The sequence below is a fragment of the Salvelinus alpinus genome, chromosome 26 (genome assembly GCF_045679555.1).
Source record: "Salvelinus alpinus chromosome 26, SLU_Salpinus.1, whole genome shotgun sequence".
In the NCBI taxonomy this organism is placed as follows: domain Eukaryota; kingdom Metazoa; phylum Chordata; class Actinopteri; order Salmoniformes; family Salmonidae; genus Salvelinus; species Salvelinus alpinus.
The window spans coordinates 10,148,539-10,169,823 of NC_092111.1; the positions used below are offsets into that span (position 1 = coordinate 10,148,539).

General features: G+C 42.6%; 2 protein-coding genes across 3 annotated transcripts; one reads left to right on the forward strand and one right to left on the reverse strand.

The window, feature by feature from the left end:
* Positions 1 to 272: 272 nt before the first annotated feature.
* Positions 273 to 7,423, reverse strand: LOC139554627 (tubulin beta chain). The gene is made up of 4 exons (XM_071367586.1): positions 7,255 to 7,423; positions 4,818 to 4,926; positions 2,773 to 2,883; positions 273 to 2,562 (listed from the first exon to the last, which is right to left on the reverse strand). The coding sequence occupies exons 1-4, from the start codon at positions 7,309 to 7,311 to the stop codon at positions 1,505 to 1,507; spliced, it is 1,335 nt and encodes a 444-aa protein (XP_071223687.1). The 5' UTR covers positions 7,312 to 7,423; the 3' UTR covers positions 273 to 1,504.
* Positions 7,424 to 9,261: 1,838 nt separating this feature from the next.
* Positions 9,262 to 17,658, forward strand: LOC139554630 (flotillin-1-like). Of its 2 annotated transcripts, XM_071367594.1 has the most exons (13): positions 9,262 to 9,440; positions 10,062 to 10,122; positions 10,410 to 10,503; positions 10,626 to 10,716; positions 11,189 to 11,332; positions 12,119 to 12,238; positions 12,361 to 12,456; positions 12,698 to 12,850; positions 13,055 to 13,236; positions 15,057 to 15,102; positions 15,421 to 15,558; positions 15,819 to 15,983; positions 17,325 to 17,658. In XM_071367594.1, the coding sequence occupies exons 2-13, from the start codon at positions 10,080 to 10,082 to the stop codon at positions 17,343 to 17,345; spliced, it is 1,293 nt and encodes a 430-aa protein (XP_071223695.1). In that variant the 5' UTR covers positions 9,262 to 9,440; positions 10,062 to 10,079; the 3' UTR covers positions 17,346 to 17,658. The 2 variants fall into 2 exon arrangements, with proteins under 2 accessions (XP_071223695.1, XP_071223694.1); XM_071367593.1 differs by having other exon boundaries at positions 10,062 to 10,525; positions 17,325 to 17,655.
* The last annotated feature ends 3,627 nt before the right edge of the window (positions 17,659 to 21,285 follow it).

Here is a 21,285-nt window from a genome sequence, read left to right on the forward strand (position 1 = left end):
CAATATATTGGAAGATCATTTGGGTTTATTTGCTGTTTCCAAGTGCTTATTCATATTCTTTTATAATCTCGTTTTACAAATAGCCTAAACACCCAAAGGATATTTTTTTGCCTTTGCCTAACAGTTTATTGATTTAATATTTGTTTCTATTTAACTGATTTTCTAAATGTTCAATGCAAGGGTGTTACAGTAAATGTTTGCAATAGTTTCATTGTGAATGTATTATTGCTTCATTATACCACAATATTATTTTCCAATAATAACACCAGAGGTTTTCTAAAAAAGCCTTTTTATTTCTCCCCAGGGGCACCTTGCCTTTCACTTTCTCAGAGATCATTTTTTTAATAATCAGAATAGAAAAAACAAAGAAAACACATACAAGAGAGTTGCAGTTTCATCCCTTCATAGTGCAGTACAGATGTCAACAATACCTGACACTATAGCCGGGTTTGGACATATAACCTGGCTTGGACCTAAAATAACAATGACATCTATGTGAATAGTGGTTAAAAATGTAAACGTTTACTAAAATGTTCTGTACACACACATTTGCAGAGGTTCCTTCAGATAATCTTGTTTCAAAACCTTGCTATGGTCAAATGGAATAAAATTCATGGACCTCTCCCCATTATGTTCCAGTTCCACCATCATTGAGATTGATAATAATGGTAGAACTCAACACATGTTCACTGGTCATTGCCATGATATTGTTGTCTGTTATAAAGCTCCATTGGCACTATCAAACTAAATCCATTGATTCATTTCATCCCATCTTTGTCTATGTCATCCTGTATTCACAGACGTTGGTTGGCGTCCGGGGGAGGGCGGCTCCAGGTGGCACAGACACCTTCATTAAAGTCAGGCCAGAATCAAGCCCCCGTTCAGAAGTTAATTAGTCTGATCCCAGATCTGTTTGCCAATGACGAGGCAATGACCATAGAAGTTGGTGGCAAGACAACACAAACAGATCTGGGACCAGGCTATAAGTTAATAACCATAGTCTCAAAATCAGAACTGTGGGGTGAGAGGTCCTGTAGTGCTTATGTGGTCACATTCACATTTATTTGTGACATGATTAAATGCAAAATCATGGCAACAACAAAAGACTGAAAATAACAGGAACAATCTTGTCATAGGCACAGGCTTCTTCTTTAACTTTCTTTCAACAATTTTGTTTCTTAACGTACTTATTTATTAAATGGTGTTACAGTAAATGGAATGCAGACTGTGTCCGGTTTATTTGTTCATAATGCTGCTTGTCACTCCTCTCCTCCTCTTACTTACATTCATTCTCCCTTGTCCAGTCACATTCTTCTGTCATTCTATTCTACTCGAGCCATTTCAGCCATTTTCAGATTTGATCCTCCATTTCTGGGTGTGCAATTGGGCCCCTCTTCTCAGCTACGTTCTATAGTATTTCTCCGGTTTTCTTTTGGCACTTTTACGGCTTTCCATAGGACTCTTTTTCATTCTTCCACCTCGCTCGTGTTGCTTCACTCCATCTTTAAGCATCCTCCTCAGCCTCCTCCTCAAACTCACCTTCCTCCTCAGCGGTGGCGTCCTGGTACTGCTGGTACTCAGACACCAGGTCGTTCATGTTGCTCTCCGCCTCAGTGAACTCCATCTCGTCCATGCCCTCTCCGGTGTACCAATGGAGGAAGGCCTTGCGGCGGAACATGGCGGTGAACTGCTCAGAGATGCGCTTGAACAGCTCCTGGATGGCCGTGCTGTTGCCGATGAAGGTGACGGCCATTTTGAGGCCGCGGGGTGGGATGTCACAGACAGCGGTCTTGACGTTGTTGGGGATCCATTCCACAAAGTAGCTGCTGTTCTTGTTCTGGACGTTGAGCATCTGCTCGTCCACCTCCTTCATGGACATTCGGCCACGGAAGACAGCGGCGACAGTGAGGTAGCGACCGTGACGCGGGTCACATGCGGCCATCATGTTCTTGGCGTCGAACACTTGCTGGGTGAGCTCCGGAACGGTGAGGGCACGGTACTGCTGGCTCCCCCTGCTGGTGAGGGGGGCGAAGCCAGGGATGAAGAAGTGGAGACGGGGGAAAGGCACCATGTTGACAGCCAATTTACGGAGGTCGGCGTTGAGCTGGCCGGGGAAACGCAGGCAGGTGGTCACTCCGCTCATGGTGGCCGACACCAGGTGGTTGAGGTCTCCGTAAGTCGGCGTGGTGAGTTTGAGGGTCCGGAAGCAGATGTCGTAGAGAGCCTCATTGTCAATGCAGAAGGTCTCGTCTGTGTTCTCTACAAGTTGGTGAACCGAGAGGGTGGCGTTGTAGGGCTCCACCACAGTGTCTGATACTTTAGGGGAGGGCACCACGCTGAAGGTGTTCATGATGCGGTCGGGGTACTCTTCACGGATCTTGCTGATGAGCAGGGTGCCCATGCCCGAGCCAGTGCCCCCACCCAGGGAGTGGGTGAGCTGGAAGCCCTGGAGGCAGTCGCAGCTCTCAGCTTCTTTCCTCACCACATCCAGGACTGAGTCCACCAGCTCTGCTCCCTCAGTGTAGTGGCCCTTTGCCCAGTTGTTTCCTGCACCGCTTTGACCTAGAAAAATAGGAGGAACGGAGGGTCATTTGAAGGAGAAAGGGGCAAGAGAGGAGAACACCCCAAACCCTATTTTACTTCAAAAATGACAGGACTGTTTCATAATATGTATTTGTATCACTCAGTTTCATTTCCCTATGTGCTAACTAAAAGTGATATGTCCCATACGTTTCCAAGCAGTGCTAAACTCAAACCCATCTCATTCCTTACCAAACACAAAGTTGTCTGGTCTGAAGATCTGCCCGAACGGTCCGGATCTGACAGAATCCATGGTGCCGGGCTCCAGGTCCACTAGGACCGCTCTGGGTACATACTTGCCACCTCCAAGAGAGACAAAGATAGAGAGACACACACCAGCTCAATACTGCAGGGAACAATGGGATATATGATGTCAAGGGGAGTAGAGCTCCTGTCTGTCCACCAGGGGGAGGACAAAATATATCACGTCATGTACACCTCCATTAGTCCACGAATTGAGTGATCCTATTCAGTATCCCTTGCCACGTTGACATTTTCACCCATTACTTTATGGATATAATTTAAATTAATCTCAATTTCAATAGAATAAATGTATATATGTATGTTTGCATATACAGTACCAGTCAAAAGGTTTGACACATCTACTCATTCAAGGGTTTTGTCTTTATTTTTACAATTTTCTACATTGTAGAATAATAGTGAAGACATCAAAACTATTAAATAACACATACGGATCATGTAGTAACCAAAAATAGTGTTAAACAAATCAAAATATATTTTACATTCTTCAAAGTAGCCACCCTTTGCCTTGATGACAGCTTTGCACACGCTTGGCATTCTCTCAACCAGCTTCACCTGGAATGCTTTTCCAACAGTCTTGAAGCAGTTCCCACATACGTTGAGCACATGTTGGCTGCTTTTCTTTCACTCTGCGGTTCAACTCATCCCAAACCATCTCAATTGGGTTGAAGTCGGGTGAGTGTGGAGGCCAGGTCATCTGATGCAGCACTCCATCACTCTCCTTCTTGGTCAAATAGCCCTTACACAGCCTGGAGGGGTGTTGGGTCATTGTTCTGTTGAAAAACAAATGATAGTCCCACTAAGGGCAAACCAGATGCGATGCAGAATCGCTGCAGAATGCTGTGGTAGCCATGCTGGTTAAGTGTGCCTTGAATTCTAAATAAATAACTGACAGTGCCACCAGCAAAGCACCCCCACACCTCCTCCTCCATGCTTCACAGTTGGAACCACACATGCGGAGATCATCCGTTCACCAACTCTGCGTCTCACAAAGACACGGCGGTTGGAACCAAAAATCTAAAATTTGGACTCATCAGACCAAAGGAAAGATTTCCACCGGTCTAATGTTCATTGCTCGTGTTTCTTGGCAAAAGCAAGTCTCTTCTTCTAATTGGTGTCCATTAGTAATGGTTTCTTTGCAGCAATTCGACCATGAAGGCCTGATTCACGCAGTCTCCTCTGAACAGTTGATGTTGAGATGTGTCTATTACTTGAACTCTGTGAAGCATTTATTTGGGCTGTAATCTGAGGTGCTGTTAACTCTAATGAATTTATCCTCTGCAGCAGAGGTAACTCTGGGTCTTTCTTTCCTGTGGCGGTCCTCGTGAGAGCCAGTTTCATCATAGCGATTGATGGTTTTTGCGACTGCACTTGAAGAAACTTGAAAAGTACTTGAAATTTTCCTGATTGACTGACCTTCATGTCTTAAAGTAATGATGGACCGTCGTTTCTCTTTGCTTATTTGAGCTGTTTTTTGCAATAATATGGACTTGGTCTTTTACCAAATAGGGCTATCTGTATACCACCCCTACCTTGTCACAACACAACTGATTGACTCAAACACATTAAGATGGAAATAAATTCCACAAATTAACTTTTAACAAGGCACACCTGTTAATTGAAATGCATTCCAGGTGGCTACCTCATGAAACTGGTTGAGAGAATGCCAAGAGTGTGCAAAGCTGTCGTCAAGGCAAAGGGTGGCTACTTTGAAGAATCTCAAATATAAAATAGATTTTGATTTGTTTCACACCTTTTTGGTTACTACATGATTCCATATGTGTTATTTCATAGTTTTGATGTCTTCACAATGATTCCACAATTTCGAAAACAGGTAAAAATAATGAAGGACCCCTGAATGAGTAGGTGTTGTCCAAAACGTTTGACTGGTACTGTATGTACATGTCTGTGTAAGCACCAAAGACATTCTTCTGTTGAAAGGTTCTTTGTAACTGTAGAGGGTGGAGATGTGCTACCTGAAGCCTCGTTGTAGTAGACACTGATCCTGTCCAGCTGCAGGTCGCTGTCTCCATGGTAGGAGCCTGTTGGGTCGATGCCATGTTCATCGCTGATCACCTCCCAGAACTAAAGAGGTTAGATCGATAAAAGTCAACAAGAGGCTTGAATTGACACAGGCCAGCACTCCTAAAGTGCAGGTTGCACTAAGTGGCTGAACTACCAACGTAATGTAATAGCCCATTCACTTGTGGGGTGGTGTGAGGTCAAGTGGTTGGGAAGCTGAGCTAGTAATGTATATTTGATTGCTGTTACTATATTATTACATTAGAAATGTAATGAAAAAAATGGCTATTGCTGTAAAGATGAACATGGCCATATACCATATAAGGTATCATCTATAACACATCACTTACAAAATATCATGCAAGACAAACTATTATGTTAAGTTGAACCATATGGATATTCAATACGTTACATAATTCCAAAACTATTCGAAATGTCTCCCAGTGGCATTGTCTATCCTGGCACAGATGTGTGCTCTTGACTTCCCAGGTGTCACATGGGTGAAAAATTGCTGTCGAATTCTCTCAGGGAGTGTAGAAAGCAGATGTCGGCATTGGCTCAGAAGTAACCCTCAGTTCCATCCCTCCTGGGGCAAATCCAATAAATAATTACCTTCGCAGTCACAAGACATTATACTAGAATAAGGACCATCCATGAAGATTCATTATAAGTGGCTAAGAGAGAAGCAGTACTCTGTAGGCTACCACACAAGCAGGCAAAGTATAACCATCCCAGAGGAATTAGACTACTGGGACAGATTGATGGGGTGAGACGTTAAGGCGAAACCTCGTTAAGAAAGTGGCACAGACTGTCACACGAACTCGACTGACCCCATTCTGAAATGGAGAGAGAGGACACTGTGTGATATCATACACCTCTTGATCTTCCACTCCACTTTGAAATCCATTTTTTAACCCCTCTCAATAACAAGAAAGATTAGTGAAACGGCCAATTCTTGTTCACTGTGCTAATACAAATTCTCATTTAACACATCAACAAGTTAGGCCTACCAAATTAGGCTAGTGACACACTCCGTTTCCATCCACCACAAACGGTAGGGCTGAATAGACTTATCTAGCGAACCGGTATAGACAGTATATTTAAAGAGAGTAATTGAGGCCTTGTGGATATTAAATTACGTTGATTACATTTCACTGGCCCACTCGACCCTCCACGGTGGTGTTCCCAAACGGTGTTGTGTAAAATAATGAAGTTGAGGATATAAACATATAGGCTACTCTAAAGTGTTAGCTCGGCTCTTTATCATAAGCGTTAGTCATTTAAATGACGTCATCAGCTCTGCTAGTCTACCGCTTGTTCATATCCCTCCCCCTCGCCCAGAATCACAGTTATTGGCATTCGTTCCTCTCTCCTGCCTGCTTCAGCAACTTTCCCCCTTTTTTCTTAAAGGACGTTTATTCAGCTCCAACAAGACAACGGTTATAGTGTCCCCGCTTTTCAACTTAAATCGCCATTGCGAAATGACTATCATAGCGTTAATAATGGTTTATTTTACTGGTCTATTATGCGCACTCAGCCAAGAGCCGGCGTATAAATGCGCAACAGGGCATGCGTTACTGTCGTAAAAAGCCCATTACTCTTTTAAAGTTTGACTAACGTAAGTAACGTTCCGTATGTAAATGTGTAATGCAAGGGAATACTGAGACTAAAATTATAGAAAACCTTGACTCGGCAAACCACAAAAAAACCTAAATAAATTGTCTCAAAAATGCTAAATTTGTGCATCAACATCTGTAAACGCGGGGGGGTGAACTATATGAAGCTATAGTTTTTGCCAGTGTCATAACTGTAGGACTAAGTGTCTTTTTAGTTGTTTTATCATTTGTGTTTTAAAGTCTTCATTTTAGACATCTGTTTTTCGTAGTCCGTTGAAGAGAAGGCTATTCCAGACACAAAACAATGAGCGTGGCAGAGAGAGGCCAGGCAGAGGGATACAACCACACGCCCAGCGAATTCATGGCTCGATAGACCCGTTATCTCACTATAATAAAAGAACTGTCATCGTTCTTCCAGTTTAGCTTTCTTCTACGACTAGTTCACATTGACAAATTATACATTTATATCCCATAAAGAACAAAACGAAGTAAAGTTTTACAACAGGACTGAAAAGGGGACAACAAAATGGATATTCTTTCCGGTACTCTTCTTCCATTGAGATAACTTTAAATGGCCACCTCATGTTAGAAAAGAAACCATAACGGAAAATTCTGCATTGAATGTTTATCATTTCGGCTAAGTGGAACATTTCGACTTAAAATACACATAGCCTAGAATACAACTTTTTATCTCGAGAAGCAACAAATGGTACAATGCATTATTGATTAATTCCTAAATGTAAGCCTTGTTCATTTCAGTTTTCAAGATTCTTACCTTGGCCCCAATCTGGTTACCACACTGGCCGGCCTGAATGTGCACGATTTCCCTCATTCTGTATGATAGTTATAATAGAAAATACAAGCGAAGAAGTGGAGTGCTGTATTGGCCACACAGTTAACACACTGACCACTGTGAAGTATGTGGATGCCACCTTTGAGCAAGGCGGGACAAAGAATTTATAAGTCTGGACCGTGCCCAAACCGAGGCTTGCCCTAATGATTGGTCACGGTCTTCGGAAACCCAATCTTGATTGGCTGAGGAAAGAAAATCTAAGGGGTTTCTCTGCCGTAATGAAAGGGGCCGGAAGTAGAGAGGGAGTGCCGCGTCCCGTCCTGTCATCACTGTCCTGTTGGAGTAGGCCATGGAATCAGCATCTAATGTATGACTTTCCTGCCATGCGTCCTGTAAGACTCCTATAGAATTGGCTATTAATGCAAAAATATTTTGTTGAATAATAATTCTCCCCCTATTAGATGTGAAAACAGTCCCTATAATAAAAAACTAAAAGGGGATATTATGTACAGTAATATTACTTGAAATCAGATCAGCCAAGACAAATCACTGACATATTGATAACCTTACTACAATAAATACAAATATGTTCATCATCCAAAATATGAGTTTAAAACAAATATGTTTTAATGATGCTGTAAGTAACAGCAAACTTTCCAGGACATAGACATGTCTTATATGGGCAGAAAGCTTAAATTATTGTTAATCTAACTGCAGTGTCAAATTTACAGTAGCTATGACAGTGAAAAAATACCATGCTATTGTTTGAGGAGAGTGCACGACAACAAAAACCTTTATCATGGCAAATGGTTTGATACATTCACATCTGAAGGTAAATAATGTACTTACATTCAGTAATCTTACTCTGATTTGTCATCCCGAGGGTCCCAGAGATAAAATGTAGCATAGTTTGATAAAATAAATTTTTATATTCAAATGTAGTAACTGGGTTCTACAGTTTGAACCCCTGCTGTCTTTGGCTCCACACCCACCCCGCCCGGCCATCTAGATGTGTGAAAGTTAGTGTATAAGCTAATGATCCATCATATATGACATTCCTGGGAGTGTGTGAACTTAAATTTTGTAGTACCATATAATTTCTGTATGTTCTCTAAAATGTACTTGAAAATGTATTAATTGACCAATTCGGCACATTGTGCAGTATTGCAATGGTCCCGTGTGGCTCAGTTGGTAGAGCATGGCGCTTGCAACGCCAGGGTTGTGGGTTCATTCCCCACGGGGGGACCAGGATGACTATGTATGAACTTTCCAATTTGTAAGTCGCTCTGGATAAGAGCGTCTGCTAAATGACTTAAATGTAAATGTAAATGCAATGCTCCACTGGATCAATCTGAAACTTTGCACACACACTGCTGCCACCTAGTGGCCAAAATCTAAATTGCGCCTAAACTGCAATATTATATTATGGCCTTTCTACTGCATTTCAAAGATGATGGAACATTTGTATTATCTTTTACCAGATCTAATGTGTTATATTCTCCTACATTAATTTCACATTTCCACAAACTTCAAAGTACTTCCTTTCAAATGGTGTCAAGAATATGCATATCCTTGCTTCAGGTCCTGAGCTACAGGCAGTTAGATTTGGGTATGTCATTTTAGGCAAACATTTAAAAAAAGGGTCCGATCCTTAAGCCAATCATTCAAGGGGTGGTTGTATGAAGCAAAACACAGTACAACCTGTCACATTGGTGCCATGACTCAGATCACAGCAGACTGGCCTCACTTGAAAGAAGTTGGGTTCCCATCAGAATGAGAGGCTATGGGTAGACAATTTGAGGACACACACACACACACACACACACACACACACACACAGACACACACACACACACATAACTTTGTTGATATAGCTAAGTAATTCGATTGTGTATCCTAAATGCAAAAGTATTTCACACTGATCATTGAATGAAATCCAATTCACCACCGCACCACAAGATGGCGACAGAACATTTTGCAAGGGGCGTGAGACGATGGATAGACGCTTTTGACGGGAAGAGCTATAACGGACAGAAGCTTCATATATACATATATATATTGGACAGACGATAGCAAGAATAACACTGCTGTATTTTGAGAGCCAAAAACAGTATTGTTGCAACGCATCTATACATTTGCATTCTGCATTAGTTCATTCTGTCAAATTGGTAAGTGATCGGACATATTTTGACTAATCTTTAGACTGATTTGATGCATCTCGGTTTGCAACATAAATAAACATCAGTGGGGTCTGGCAGAAATGATACATTTGTATCATTGTTAACACACCCCTGCATGTTTTATTCAAATCCTATTTGCATGTGTGTTGATACATTTGTTGATACAGTACATGGGCGTGTCGTTCTATGCGCTTAATCAGCAAAATGTCCTGGGTGTGATCGTGATACAGATGCTGCGCAACATTTACGCAGATTCAATTAACTGCAAGTGATGTCTCCTGACCCCTTGGAATTTCATGGGGAATGTTACAATAGTTGTAATACTGACTATCTGCTCAGATTCAGATGAAATCTTAATAGAATATATTAAACATGTAGTAACATTTAGTTACTTACAGCAGCTGTATCAAATTGTTATTATTAGGCCAACTGTATAGATTTCAGTCAAAGCTGTCAAGCATGACTGATGAATTACAAATGCTTAAGCAATAGGCCAATGTAAGGCTCTCAAGTAACCCACTGTCAGGCCCACTGCCTAGGATTAGAGCTTGGTATATGAAATTGTTTAATTAAATTGTGTGTGTGTGTGGTTTTTGTTTGTCTTTACAGCATCTGAGGAAGAAAAACATGTTCTACACGTGTGGTCCAAATGAGGCTATGGTGGTGTCAGGTCCATTCTCTAACCCAGTGTTTCCCAACCCTGGTCCTCCAGTACCCCTAGTGCACAGTTCAGTTGTAGCCCTTGACAAACACACCTTGTTCAACTCATTGAGGGCTTGATGATTAGTTGACAAGTTGAATCAAGTGTGCTTGTCCAGGGTTACTCGAGGTCCAGGGTTGGGAAACAGTGTAAACATGTCAAATTAAAAAGCAGTAGGATGGTAATAATACTCTCATGTGTATCTCACCATCCCCCCTCACTCTCTCTCTCTCTCTCTCTCGCTCTCTGTTTCCCAGGGTGCCTCCGTTCTCCTCCAGTAATGATTGCTGGAGGCAGAGTGTTTGTGCTTCCCTGTTTTCAGAAGATCCAGAGGGAATGTCTCTTCTCCTGGTCATGTCTGCAAACACACACGGTAATAATCTGGCCATGTATAGCCATCTGCCATTGTTTTGGGATATCATACTACGACATTGTGGAATGACTATATCTCTCCCTCCTTTCCTCTCGCCCAGGATCTCCCTGAACACTCTGACGCTGAACGTGAAGAGTGAGAAAGTCTACACCCGCCGTGGGGTTCCCATCTCGGTCACTGGTATTGCCCAGGTTAGTCTCTCCGTCTGTCTCCGTCTCCATTTATTCCTGAGCCAATGTAAGTACACTATTCTGTCAAATCAAATCAAAGTCAATTAAACATGTTTAGACACCCTAGTTTTGAACACAAGTGTAAGGGCTCTCTTTGATTAAGTAGGTATTAAGTAGATCATTAAAACTTGCTTATATCATTCATTTATGCACTGGCATTAAATTCTGAAATACCTCACTCTCTTGTGCTATGGACAGGACAGAGTAACCTTGCCTGTTGGAGTGTTAATACAGCTACTACGGCTGTATAGCTGGGTAGTGTACAGCAGATGCTTCTGTTTGTTTAGCACTGTGCACACCTGAGTTGTGTTCATTAATCACCCAAAAACAGACTAAAACTACCTGAACTTGCTCAGAAATGCCCATTTTCGTTTTCTGTTTAAAAACATTTTAAAATGTTAATATGCTGTTATGTGTTCTCTCCTTTGTCCAGATGAAGATCCAGGGGCAGAACAAGGAGATGCTGGCCGCAGCCTGTCAGATGTTCATGGGGAAGTCGGAGGGCGAGATCGCCCAAATCGCCCTGGAGACGCTGGAGGGCCACCAGAGGGCCATCATCGCCCACCTGACTGTGGAGGTAAACTTGACAACACGAGGGGCCGTGGGTTATGACCTTTTTAGCACAGCTGTGCTGCGGTCGTAGGTACAAGATGAAGCCGAGTACCGCCGACTACCCAATCACAACGCTTGTTTTGACCAACCCGTTGTAAAACAACTGTTTTGCAAGATGTCACAAACAGATCTGGGACCAGGCTACATTATAGCAGTTCACTCGTTTTAGTGCAACATAGAAACATTTCGGCACTATTTGCCTTCTTCATGGTTACATGAGGTAAACTGGACAGCACCCTTACTGGCCACATCCACAGTTACAGACAGTTGTAGATAAATAAACAGCACATTATAGCTGCTCACTCATTTCAAATGCAGTAAAGCCATGACCAGCTATGGCCAGAGACACACTCCCCCACGTATTTATTTGGACAGTGAAGCTAAAACTTTTGATTTGGCTCTATACTTCAGCATTTTGGATTTGAGATCAAATAATTCATATGAGGCGACAGTCCAGAATGTCACCTTTTATTTGAGGGTATTTTTGTATGTACCATAGTCAGCACATTACACAGTAGAACTGTCTTGTTACATAACCATAACAAACAGACGATAACAAACAACACATGCAACAGTTGTATATACATCAGAACCATAGTCATATGGATATCTCTGTCTGGCTATGTGTTCAACAACTTGTACATAGTAACACGATGGAGCGGGAATACTGCAACTTTTTACTGTCATGACAGTTACACTAAACACAAGCATATCAACATCGGTACGAACTCAGTTATTTTTCCCCCTCCAGGAGATCTATAGGGAACGTAAGAAGTTCTCAGAGGAGGTGTTCAAGGTGGCCTCGTCCGACCTGTTCAACATGGGCATCAGCGTGGTCAGCTACACGCTCAAAGACGTTCACGACGACCAGGTGTGCTTTCTCGCTCTTCTTTCAATGGAGACTCCATTCTTGCAACTACTCCAATGCTGGATAAATAATGGACCCTAAACTAAAAAGTAACCAATGTTGTTCTCTTCCTCTCTGTGGTTCAGGACTACCTCCACTCCCTGGGGAAGTCCAGGGCCGCCCAGGTGCAGAAAGACGCCTGCATCGGAGAGGCCCAGTTCAAGAGGGATGCTGTGATCAGGGTGAGCCACCTGTCCCTTCTCTCTGCTCTCTCCCTTCTTTCTACCTTCTTCTCTTCTTGCGCCCTTTATCCTGTCCCTTTCTCTTGTTTATTTCTGAGTTCTACATCACGTTCCTTCGCTTGGTTTTCCCTATCCGTTCTTGCTTTTCTCTTTTCTCGCACTCCACCTGAACCTTTCCTTCTCCAATCTCTCCTTGTTCCTTTTTTATACTCCCTGGGGTTCTCTCTCTCTCTCTCTGTAGGAGGCCCATGCCAAGCAGGAGAAGATCTCAGCCCAGCACGTCAATGAGATCCAGATGGCCATGGCTCAGAGGGACTATGAGCTGAAGAAAGCATCCTACGACATCGAGGTCAACACCAAGAAGGCAGAGACTGAGATGGCCTACCAGCTACAGGTATGTCCATAATATTGCACTAATACTTGGATGTATTGTATAGCACGCCCAATCTTGTTGTTTGATTGTTGTCAAAATCACAACGTACGGAAAGCAGCTCACTAAACCAATTGAAACAAAGCAACGAAAAAGTAAAACACAAAGAAATGGTCATAGAGAGTACTACTGAGATCTTGGGCTTACCATTTGAACCCTCCCCGTCAGGTGGCCAAGACCAAGCAGCGCATCGAGGAAGAGAAGAAGCAGGTCCAGGTGGTGCAGCGCTCTCAGCAGATCATGCTCCAGCAGCAGGAGATCACCCGCAAGGAGAAGGAGCTGGAGGCCAAGGTGAAGAAGCCTGCTGAGGCCACGAGATACCAAATGGAGAAGCTGGCCGAGGCCCGGCGGTGAGTACCAGATAGGGTTGGGCCGATATATGATTAAATCGAATGTCGTGGTATGCAAGACAATATATATCGTGATGTGCAAGACTATATCAAATCAAATGTATTTATAAAGCCCTTTTTACATCCGCAGACGTCACAAAGTGCTTATATAGAAACCCAGCCTAAAACCCCAAATGGCAAGCAATGCAGATGTAGAAGCACGGTGGCTAGGAAAAACTCCCTAGAAAGTCGGGAGCCTAGGAAGAAACCTAGAGAGGAAACAAGGCTCTGAGGGTCTGGCCAGTCCTCTTCTGGCTATGCCGGGGGACATTATAACAATATATGGCCATTAAGGCCAGATTGTTTGTCAAGATGTTTGAACGTTCATAAATGACCAGCAGGGTCAAATAATAATCACAGTGGTTGTAGTGGGTGCAACAGGTCTGTACCTCAGGAGTAAATGTCATTTGGCTTTTCATAGTCGAGCATTCAGAGGTCGAGACAGCAGGTTCGAGAGAGAGAGAGAGAGAGAGGGAAACAGCAGGTCTGGGACAAGGTAGCACGTCCGGTGAACAGGTCAGGGTTCCATAGCCGCAGGCAGAACAGTTGAAACTGGAGCAGCAGCATGACCAGGTGGACTGGGGACAGCCAGGAGTCATCAGACCAGGTAGTCCTGAGACATGATCCTAGGGCTCAGGTCCTTGGGAGGGAGAGAGAGAATTAAAGGGAGCATATTTAAATTCACGCAGGACACCAGATAAGACAGGAGAATTACACCAGATATAACAAATAAGACTGACCCTAGCCCCCGCAACATAGACTATTGCAGCATAGACACTGGATGCTGAAACAGGGGGGGTCGGGGGACACTGTGGCCCCGTCAGATGATACCCCCGGACAGGACCAACCAGGCAGGATATAACCCCACCCACTTTTCCAAAGCATAGCCCCCACACCACTAGAGGGATATCAACAGGCCACCAACTTACTACCCTGAGACAAGGCTGAGTATAGACCACAGAGATCTCCTCCACCGCACAAGCCCGAGGGGGACGCAAAACCGGACAAGAAGATCTCGTCTGTGACTCAACCCACTCAAGTGACGCACCCCTCCAAGTGACGCATCCTTCCAAGTGACGCACCCCTCCAAGTGACGCACCCCTCCAAGTGACGCACCCCTCCAAGTGACGCACCCCTCCAAGTGACGCACCCCTCCAAGTGACGCACCTCTCCAAGTGACGCACCTCTCCAAGTGACATATCCTTCCAAGTGACGCACCCCTCCAAGTGATGCACCATTCCAAGTGATGCAACATTCTAAGTGACATATCCTTCCAAGTGACGCACCCCTCCCCTCCTATACTCTATTTGAACTTTTCTAATCAAAATGGTGCAGTTTTATCAGTTAGGCTGTATCAATATGTTAAAAATGAAGTCTAAATGAATTAACAAAGCCTTATTGTTTTGCCTTACTAAGGTTATTTAATTAGAATGTGACTTTAATATCGTAAATACGTTTAAAAAAATTTCCTCATCTGGAAATATCTCGTCATTAACGGCGCAAAACGGTTATATCGGATATTGCGACATTTGAAGTAGCATATCGTAGAAGAGCTCTCCCCAAATATCACCCCAACCCTCGTACCAGCCACATTTCACAAATTATATATATCATTTTGTGAACAATTTACTGCATAGACAATGAAAATATACTAGATATTAATGCGTTCCATGGAGTACGAGACAGACAAATATACAAACTATACTCAATATGTACTATGTACTTTATACTGTACACCTAACAGGCCAAACAAGGTGTAAATAAATGTTTTTTTCCCACAGTGCACAGCTCATTATGGAGGCTGAGGCTGAGGCAGAGTCCATTAGGGTGAGTGTGTCTATAAGTATCACATTGTTCCAGACAGATTCTGAAAAGCAAAAGTACATTGTTACTATCAGACTGTTACTGTTCCAAGCTTGTTTTAACCCTAAAAGCAGTTCATTCTTGTGTCTGGGACTCGTATAAGCAGACAGCACTTTAACAGTAAGAGAAGGCCATGTTTACCACACTCAATTCTTTTAGCTTGTTCAATCAATACTACTAAATCCTGCAGTTAACTTATGATAAGTCACACCTAAAGAAGCCGTAACAACATAGTGTGTCATAATAATAAAATAAAACCTTCAAAAATGTTCCCTTTCTCAGATTAAGGGAGATGCGGAGGCCTTTGCCGTGGAGGCGAAGGGGAGAGCCGAGGCGGAGCAGATGGCCAAGAAGGCCAAAGCCTTCCAGCAGTACAAGGAGGGAGCCATGGTGGACATGCTGCTGGAGCAACTACCACTAGTGAGAAAACCTTTCAAGACATAGAGCTCAAATACACACTTACGGTGGAATCATCATGTGAGATCTGCGCATTTAAATATTGCGTAAATCATGCATTGAATTGAAGATTTGCATGAAAAAGTCGTAAAACTCATATAAAGTTAGTTTGAATACAAAATTACACATCGTTATGGAGTCCAACATCTGATCACTCGTCACTGGGGTGAGCTTTTGGGCAAAGAAACTGGGCGAATAACTGTATGTTCTCTGCCCTCCTCTAGATGGCGGAAGAGATCAGCAGGCCTCTGGCGCAGGCTCAGAAGATCACCATGATTTCCAGCGGGGGTGCGGAGGTGGGTGCGGCCAAGCTCACAGGAGAGGTGCTAGACATCATGACCCGCCTTCCAGCGACGGTGGAGAAACTGACGGGAGTCAACATCTCACAGGTGAGACAGCCTAACCAACGATGTGTGACGTATTATATAACAAGAGGACTGTTATTTGTCCGAACAACAGTTTTCTCAGTAGGTCTCCAATTAATGAACCAGTGGTTACCCTCACATAATATAGTTATAGGTGCAATGAAATGGGTTGTTTTACAGCAGGGGTGTCAAACTCATTCCACGGAGGGCCTAGTGTCTGCAGGTTTTTGGTTTTTCCTTTCAATAAAGCCCTAGACAACCAGGTGTGGGGAGTTCCTAACTAATTAGTGATGTTAATTCATCAATCAAGTACAAGGGAGGAGCGAAAACCCGCAGACACTCGGCCCCCCGTGGAATGAGTTTGACACCTGTGTTTTACAGAGTCAGCCATAGTAGTACGGTGCCCGTGGGGTAAATTGGGACTAAATGCCTTACTCACCGGCACATGGGCAGATTTTTCACTTTGTCAGCTCAGGTATTCCAACCAGCGACCTTTCGGTTACTGACACAGCGCTCTAACCACTAGGCAACCTGCCGCCTCTGATCCAGAGTTATATTTTACAGAATAGGATATATAAATAACTTGCCAGATAACTGTGACAAACACAGATCTATATGTATAACTCTTCATTCTTGTCACACCCTGGCCTTAGTTATCTTTGTTTTCATTATTATTTTAGTTAGGTCAGGGTGTGACATGGTGTAGTATGTGTTTTTGTATTGTCTAGGGTGTTGTATGGTTTAGGGGGTTAAGTAGAGTAGATGGTTTAGTGTTCAGTGTAGGTGTCTAGGAAAGTCTATGGTTGCCTGAATTGGTTCTCAATTAGAGACAGCTGGTTATTGTTGTCTCTGATTGGGAGCCATATTTAAGGCAGCCATAGGCTTTAGCTGGTTGTGGGTAATTGTCTATGTCTAAACGTTAGTAGCTTGTGTGTGCACTTTCGTTTTGTAGCTTCACGGTCGTTTGTTGTTTTGTTAGTTTGTAAAGTGTTTGGTTTCGTTTTTCTTCTTCAAATAAAAAGAAGATGTCTTATTTTTCACACGCTGCGTTTTGGTCCTCTCTCTCTTCACAAGACGATCGTGACAATTCTACTGTTGATAAAGAATGCTAAAGGTTAATATGGTCACCATAAGCATCAAGTACAAGATAGTATATCATGCAAATTTCCGGTTAGTATTGTTCGTAATGTTAGTAAACCTAGTTGGCTAATTCACTGATCCACCTTTGTGAATCGCTGCTCCTGTTGGTGTTCTATGCTAAGACTTCATTTTCTCTCTTTCTCCATATCCCCCCCCCCCACACCCTCTCGCTCTCTGTCTCTCTCTCCATCTCGCTCTCTCTCAACCTGTCCTTCCATTCTCTAGGTGACAACTCATATGGGCTGAGGACTCCGGTGATCAGGCAGACCTATTTCACAACCCTGCCTACCACCACAGCCTTTAACTCTCTCCTCAAGTATGTTATGCCAAAAAACATATGGTGCCCTCCGTAATTATTGGGACAGTGAAGCATTTTATCTTCTTTTGGCTCTATTCTCCAAAAGTTTGGATTTGAAATCAAACAGTGACTGAGGTTAACGTGCAGACTGTCAGATTTTCATCCATATCGGGTGAACCGTTTAGAAATTGCTAAGGGACAAATTCCCTTATATACAGTGGGGAGAACAAGTATTTGATACACTGACAATTTTGCAGGTTTTCCTACTTACAAAGCATGTAGAGGTCTGTAATTTTTATCATAGGTACACTTCAACTGTGAGAGAAGGAATCTAAAACAAAAATCCAGAAAATCACATTGTATGATTTTTAAGTAATTAATTTGCATTTTATTGCATGACATAAGTATTTGATACATCAGAAAAGCAGAACTGAATATTTGGTACAGAAACCTTAGTTTGCAATTACAGAGATCATACGTTTCCTGTAGTTCTTGACCAGGTTTGCACACACTGCAGCAGGGATTTTGGCCCACTCCTCCATACAGACCTTCTCCAGATCCTTCAGGTTTCGGGGCTGTCGCTGGGCAATACGGACTTTCGGCTCCCTCCAAAGATTTTCTATTGGGTTCAGGTCTGGAGACTGGCTAGGCCACTCCAGAACCTTGAGATGCTTCTTACGGAGCCACTCCTTAGTTGCCCTGGCTGTGTGTTTCGGGTCGTTGTCATGCTGGAAGACCCAGCCACGACCCATCTTCAATGCTCTTACTGAGGGAAGGAGGTTGTTGGTCAAGATCTCGCGATACATGGCCCCATCCATCCTCCCCTCAATACGGTGCAGTCGTCCTGTCCCCTTTGCAGAAAAGCATCCCCAAAGAATGATGTTTCCACCTCCATGCTTCACGGTTGGGATGGTGTTCTTGGGGTTGTACTCATCCTTCTATTCCTCCAAACACGGCGAGTGGAGTTTAGAGCAAAAAGCTCTATTTTTGTCTCATCAGACCACATGACCTTCTCCCATTCCTCCTCTGGATCATCCAGATGGTCATTGGCAAACTTCAGACGGGCCTGGACATGCGCTGGCTTGAGCAGGGGGACCTTGCGTGCGCTGCAGGATTTTAATCCATGACGGCGTAGTGTGTTACTAATGGTTTTCTTTGAGACTGTGGTCCCAGCTCTCTTCAGGTCATTGACCAGGTCCTTCCGTGTAGTTCTGGGCTGATCCCTCACATTCCTCATGATCATTGATGCCCCACGAGGTGAGATCTTGCATGGAGCTCCAGACCGAGGGTGATTGACCGTCATCTTGAACTTCTTCCATTTTCTAATAATTGTGCCAACAGTTGTTGCCTTCTCACCAAGCTGCTTGGCTATTGTCCTGTAGCCCATCCCAGCCTTGTACAGGTCTACAATTTATCCCTGATGTCCTTACACAGCTCTCTGGTCTTGGCCATTGTGGAGAGGTTGGAGTCTGTTTGATTGAGTGTGTGGACAGGTGTCTTTTATACAGGTAACGAGTTCAAACAGGTGCAGTTAATACAGGTAATGAGTGGAGAACAGGAGGGCTTCTTAAAGAAAAACTAACAGGTCTGTGAGAGCCGGAATTCTTACTGGTTGGTAGGTGATCAAATACTTATGTCATGCAATAAAATGCAAATTAATTACTTAAAAATCATACAATGTGATTTTCTGGATTTTTGTTTTAGATTCCTTCTCTCACAGTTGAAGTGTACCTATGATAAAAATTACAGACCTCTACATGCTTTGTAAGTAGGAAAACCTGCAAAATCGGCAGTGTATCAAATACTTGTTCTCCCCACTGTATGTATTAAAGCAGTATACGGTTTAGTATTTGGTCCCATATGACTAGATCAAGCTGACTATACACATTTGTTGGATGTATTTGTTATTTTGTTTTGGTTGTGTTTCAGATTATTTTGTTCCCAATAGAAATGAACGGTAAATAATGTGTTGTGTCATTTTGGAGTCACTTTTATTGTAAATAAGAATATAATATGTTTCTAAACACTCCTACATTGATGTGGATGCTACCATGATTAGGGATAATCCTGAGAAAGTGAGAAAGTTACAGACGCACAAATGTCATATCCCCAAGACATGACAACCTCTCACCTTTACAATAACAGGGGAGGTTAGCATTTTTGGGGGTTATTATATTTGTGTTTCTGTAACTTTCTCACTCATCATTATTCAAGATTCATTCAGGATTATCCCTAATCATGGTAGTATCCACATTAATGTAGAAGTGTTTAGAAACATATTCTATTCTTATTTACAATAAAAGTGACTCCAAAATGACACAATACATTATTTACCAATCCTTTCTATTGGGCACAAAATAATCTGAAACCAAAACAAACAACAAATTCATCCAACAAATTCGTAGGGTCACAAGCTTGATGTAGTCATTGCGTGCTATGAATATGGAAACCAATACTAAACGTTTTACTACTTTTGAAGTATAGAGTCAAAATAAGAAAAAATTATTCACTGTCCCAATAGTTACGGAGGGCACTGTGCTGTATCTAGTATCTACGCTTCTATCAAGCCCCTCTTCTTTCCATGTGCCTTAATACCCCTTTCTCTGCCTAGCTCACCTTTTACCTCTTTGCGTGTATATTTGTCCCTTGATTCCCTCCTTCATAACTGGCTGTGTCCACTGCCTTGCTGCCAAACCCTAAGTGCATCTTAACTGGCGAGTTCAATGTAAACGCAGTCAAATCCTCCACTCAGTATTCTTATTCTCAGCGCTCAGTCTTACTTATCAGAAGCAAAGGTGACCTGACCAAATTTATGTTTCAGTCTTTCATTGTTTTTACTGTTACTGGTTGTCGTTTTAGTCTGACAAAATGTAATTGGTTAAGAGAGAAATGTCATGGCTCTGTTCGTACTAAGTTTGAGTAACAATGAATGTGCAAAATATGAACCATTCAAAGTATCCATTATTCTAATCTATACCTGCAAAGGCTCTTGGGAGAAGTAGTGTGAAATAAGACAGTCAATTTAGCTGTTGTTTTTCTATGTATTATGGATTTCTATCTGCGAAATGTGTGCTTTCCCATTGATGTGTGTCTACATTCACTGTTACAACACGTAATTTACGTGTTTTTGATGTTTTCGTTGTATTGCCTGTGTCTCGCATACTGAAGGATCCTATTTAATCGCTAGTCTTTTGAAAGGTCAGGCAGATTATGTAGCAGCTCTCACAGATGTGACTTGTATTCATTTTGTCCAGAGTGCTAGGGTACTGGTTTACTGCTCTGTTATAGCTGTCAAAACGGTAATTTGACGTTATAATCATGGAACTACTACATAATGTGAAGTTGTACTATTGATGCTCATTGAGATGTACTGTTAGCATTGAAGCTACGTTGTTATTAAGGTGGTCCTCAGATCAACAGAAATAGTAGCTGTGGTAATGAATGATAAAGGGAGGAATTTTAAGTTAGAAAAAAGTGATTGTCATCAGAAGTAAAAAGAGAGGAGGTGTCATATGTAAAAAGGACTTCTGAAAGCAGATTGTTATCTATTTGAGAACCTTTCGTAGCCTTAACTAAAGCTAGCTGTGTTGTATTGTACTACTAATAGACGTAACTGCTAGTACATAATAGTATGATATACAAGTAATGAGTACATGGCACATATGTCATGACATTGCATTTCACCAAAGGAAAGGCAAGTGGTCATTCCTCATCACTGTATGTATTGGCTGGTGCAATCAAATTTCCCCTCTGGGGGATTAATAAAGTACTATCCTATCTTATCGTTCAATCAATGCCTCAGATCAGTATGTTCAAGGGAAATAAGTCAGATAGCATAGCTTGCAAGCCCTGTGTGTCTCATGGTATTGTAGGGTTTAATGAAACGAC

What these genes read in the sequence shown, in the direction of transcription:
- LOC139554627 (XM_071367586.1), bottom strand. Translation starts at nt 7,311, where the DNA reads ATGAGGGAAATCGTGCACATTCAGGCCGGCCAGTGTGGTAACCAGATT. An exon ending in GTAACCAGATTGGGGCCAAG is followed by an intron (nt 4,927 to 7,254) that starts GTAAGAATCTTG and finishes TAACCTCTTTAG; the next exon opens with TTCTGGGAGGTGATCAGCGA. An exon ending in CTACTACAACGAGGCTTCAG is followed by an intron (nt 2,884 to 4,817) that starts GTAGCACATCTC and finishes TCTCTCTTGGAG; the next exon opens with GTGGCAAGTATGTACCCAGA.
- LOC139554630 (XM_071367594.1), top strand. Translation starts at nt 10,080, where the DNA reads ATGTTCTACACGTGTGGTCCAAATGAGGCTATGGTGGTGTCAG. An exon ending in AAGACGTTCACGACGACCAG is followed by an intron (nt 12,239 to 12,360) that starts GTGTGCTTTCTC and finishes TCTGTGGTTCAG; the next exon opens with GACTACCTCCACTCCCTGGG. An exon ending in CTGAGGCAGAGTCCATTAGG is followed by an intron (nt 15,103 to 15,420) that starts GTGAGTGTGTCT and finishes TCCCTTTCTCAG; the next exon opens with ATTAAGGGAGATGCGGAGGC.